The sequence below is a fragment of the Desmodus rotundus genome, unplaced genomic scaffold (assembly GCF_022682495.2).
Source record: "Desmodus rotundus isolate HL8 unplaced genomic scaffold, HLdesRot8A.1 manual_scaffold_348, whole genome shotgun sequence".
Taxonomy (NCBI): Eukaryota; Metazoa; Chordata; class Mammalia; order Chiroptera; family Phyllostomidae; genus Desmodus; species Desmodus rotundus.
Window position 1 is genome coordinate 24,562 of NW_026527421.1, and position 3,353 is coordinate 27,914.

General features: G+C 64.6%; 1 protein-coding gene across 1 annotated transcript; it reads left to right on the forward strand.

Moving 5' to 3' along the window:
• The first annotated feature begins 754 nt into the window (after positions 1-754).
• Positions 755-2,827, forward strand: LOC128780108 (testis-specific Y-encoded protein 1-like). Its single transcript, XM_053917842.2, has 5 exons — positions 755-1,088; positions 1,981-2,078; positions 2,244-2,355; positions 2,469-2,614; positions 2,714-2,827. The coding sequence occupies exons 1-5, from the start codon at positions 755-757 to the stop codon at positions 2,822-2,824; spliced, it is 801 nt and encodes a 266-aa protein (XP_053773817.2). The 3' UTR covers positions 2,825-2,827.
• The last annotated feature ends 526 nt before the right edge of the window (positions 2,828-3,353 follow it).

Consider the following 3,353-nt stretch of genomic DNA (forward strand, 5'->3'; position numbering starts at 1 on the left):
GTGCCTCTCTCCCTTGGTTTACCCAGGGACCCTGGGAAGGTGCCATGGAGAGGTGAAGAGGTAGTGAGCAGCTCTAGTTAGCACCTGCAGGAAACACACAGCAGACGGCCACGGCCAGGGAAGGGCCGCAAAAGGTCAGAGAGTGAACTTCGTGGGCACCGCCTTGATGCGAGAGAGGGTTAGCTGCGCAAGGGAGGGGGCTGACAGGCGGGACTAGGAGTGTGCCGCTCAGGGGAGCCTCGGTTGGAGGACCCCAGAGGAGGCGAGCAGGCTGGGCGTGGCTGACAGCCCGCTCCTTGATCCCTGGTCTTCCTCTCCACTAGGGGGCGACTGAAAGGTACAGGCGCGCGCGCGCGGGATCCCGCCAGAACCTGGGGTCGCCAGGGCCCCAGGAATGCTGACAGAGCAGGGATAAGGGCGGTGCCCCTTGGCAGCTGCCCGGCCGCCGAGCCCGCAGACATGGCGAGTCCTGCTGGGCACGCAATCGGCGGTGCATCGTGCGCTATGGGGGTGACCACAGCCCCTGCCAGGGCCCTCCAGGTGACAGGGCTGCCGGGGTGCCGAGGCAGTGCAGCACGAGGGGACCGTGGCGGCCGCCGGGGGTGGCGTTGGGGGCCAGGTGGCGGAGGGCTGGCCAAGGATCGCTACAAGGGAAGGGCGAATGCTATGCAGAAGCCCAGGCCCTCAGAGCCTGCTGGAGGGGGCGAGCCTGGCTGGGTGGAGGGTGGCGCTGCGGGCGGGGTTGGTGCTGGACATGCGGGGTCTCGTGCAGGTGCTGGAAGTGGGGGCAGGAGGCCAGAAGTCGGCTGCAGAAGAGGCCCCATTAAGGGCCGAGGAGAAGCCAGGTGGGAGCAGCGCGCGGCCGCCACTGGAGGTGCTGGAGGCCCTGCAGTGGCAGCTGAGCGCCGAGAGTGCCCGAGGCCGCAGGGACTACCTTGCTGTGAAGCTGGCCACGGCCCAGCGGCGGAAGCCCATTCTGGAGCGTAGGCGGAGCGTCATCCAGCGCATCCCCGGTTTCTGGGCCAAAGCCATATCCTTCCCCGTGCTGTGTGTGGTGGTGGTTGGCATGGTGGAGGAGGACGGCTGTGGTGAGAGGGCGAGGAGGAGGGTCCGGGCTTGTGAGGGGGTTGTGCGCGGAGGACAGAGCCTGGCACCTGCAGAGGCATAGGAAGACAGGGGAGAGGGGCCGTGGCGGGTGATGGGAGGCATGGAGAGGGAGGGCCGGGCAGGGAGGGAAGGGCTGTCTCTGGCCGTCAGAGCAGAAGGTGTGGGCACCAGCCACCATTCCCGCGCTGCAGATATCCGGGGCGCATTGCTACAACCCAAGAGCCCAGAGGAGAGCTTTGCCCAGGGGGCTCGGGGAAGGAGACACGTGGCCCGCGCCCACCTCCCTGATGCCTTCCTTCCCGTGTTCTTGTCAGACGGCAGGTCCCAAGAAGGTTTGGGGGCAGGCCACAGAGCCTGTTCCCACCCTCCTTCCCTAGGCACACCCAGGCGAGCCTCTCCGGGCACGTGCACACACACAGACGCGCAGACACACCCTTTTGGTGGCAAGCCGCCTGTTTGGGGGAGTTCCAAAGGGGAACGCTGCCTTCCTGCAGCGCAGGGGTGTCTGGAAACGACTGCGTGGTGACACGGTCTCTGCGGAACAGGCGCACTGCTTTCTCTGGGACCCCAAGGGACAGGGAAAGGGCACGGGCAGAGGACCTCAGCGCTGAGTCCTCTGCGCCAGCACAGCCTCCCGAAGGGCTGGTGTCTGGGAAGGAGTGGAGGGGGCGCCTGCCGTCGCAGTGCAGGCAGCCTCAGGAGAACATGAGCCCAGAGGTAGCAGACTGGGGAGCCAGTGTGAGTAAAGGCAGTCGGGGAGGGCACAGCAAGAGGGCACACGTGCGGAGTCCAGGTGGGAGGGCCTCGGCAGTCTCTGTTTCGGGTTCAGTCGAAATCCGTGGCTCTCAGCTGTGCGTGGCCTTGGCTCTGAAGGCTTCTTGACCAAAGAGCAGATTCAGAACCACCCCCAGATATCAGCCATCATCAGTGACCAAGACGAAGACATGCTTGAGTACTTGCTCACTGTGGAGGTCAGACTGGGGTGGCAGAGGGGCAGTCAGGTGTGGGGGGCCTGGGCTCCAGGCGGGAGTGGTCCGAGCACAGGGAGGAAGGGAGGGGGAGGCGGGTGCTTCCCGCCAGCAGGCAAAGTCAGGCAGCTGGGTCAGATGACACCTGCGCCCACCACGTCTCCACAGGTGCAGGAACTGGTTGGTCCGAAGCACCGCTGCAGGCTGAAGTTCTTCTTTCGGAGCAACCCCTACTTCCTGAATGAAGTGATCATCAAGGAGTACCATGTGAGCCTTGCAGGTGAGGTGGGGTTGCTGGACTCGGGTGTGGGAGGGCAAGGAGAAGGGGTGGGGTGGGAGACCGGTGTGGACACCGGGCAGTAGGAAAGCACACAGGCAGGTCCTTCGCTTCAGGCTATCGGGCCACTCGTTCCACTGCCGTCGACTGGTTCTGGGACTATGAACGCGGAGTTCCCAGCCGCAGGCAGGACACAAGCAGCGTCAACCTCTTCAACTGGCTGTCAGAGCACAGTCTTCCTGGCTCGGGCAAGATTGCTGAGGTGAGGCTGCACTGGCCATGGTCAGAAAGGGCGATGCTGGAGGCCCCGGGGTGTTTGGAGCTGTCAGGGACAGTGCTTGCAGGGGCTGTTTCATTTCAGCTCATAAGTGAGGACCTGTGGCCCAGTCCCCTGAGGCACTACCTCAGGGGTACAAAGGCCCCACTGGAGGGAGCTGCAAGAGGACCCGTTGCCGAGGAGCCCAGGGGCTAGGCGTTCCCAGGTCAGTCAGTGGTTGCACCCAGGAGACTCCTCTGAGAAACAGCAGGGAAAAGTCAAGCTCAGGACATCTGGACGTTCCCCAGGGCCCCACGTGGTCCGCGGGGATATTTCAAAGGGCAGGGGCCGGCCCCTGTGCCAAGGGAGTGCTTACCCAAAGCGGGATACTTTAACACGTTTCTGCGATTCCCTGTCTCTGGCAATTTGGGCGCCCCCCTACCGGGGCCCGGAAGCACTCAGTGGGCCGCCGTACCGCGCGCCCCCTCCCCAGCTCTCCACACAAACTTGTACGCAGCCATGCTGCACCTGCTCTGCAGCCTGTGGCCCGGGGTCCCTGTCTAAGCCCAGGGCTCCTTCAGCCGATCCCACCTACCTTCTGGTGGCCTCAGGCTCCAGGCAGCACGCTTTTCACGTCCTGGTCTCAGGGCACGGTGCAATGACTGGGGACACCATGGGTCACAGAGTGGCCCGAGACACCACCATTGGGTGGTGTGCCCCTGCCGCTGAAGTGCGCGACTGGGCA

Excerpts from the sequence above, each read along its gene's own strand:
- LOC128780108 (XM_053917842.2), top strand. The coding sequence starts at position 755 with ATGCGGGGTCTCGTGCAGGTGCTGGAAGTGGGGGCAGGAGGCCAGAAG. Across the intron at positions 2,079-2,243 it reads AGTACTTGCTCACTGTGGAG|GTGCAGGAACTGGTTGGTCC; the intron begins GTCAGACTGGGG and ends ACGTCTCCACAG. Across the intron at positions 2,356-2,468 it reads GTACCATGTGAGCCTTGCAG|GCTATCGGGCCACTCGTTCC; the intron begins GTGAGGTGGGGT and ends CCTTCGCTTCAG.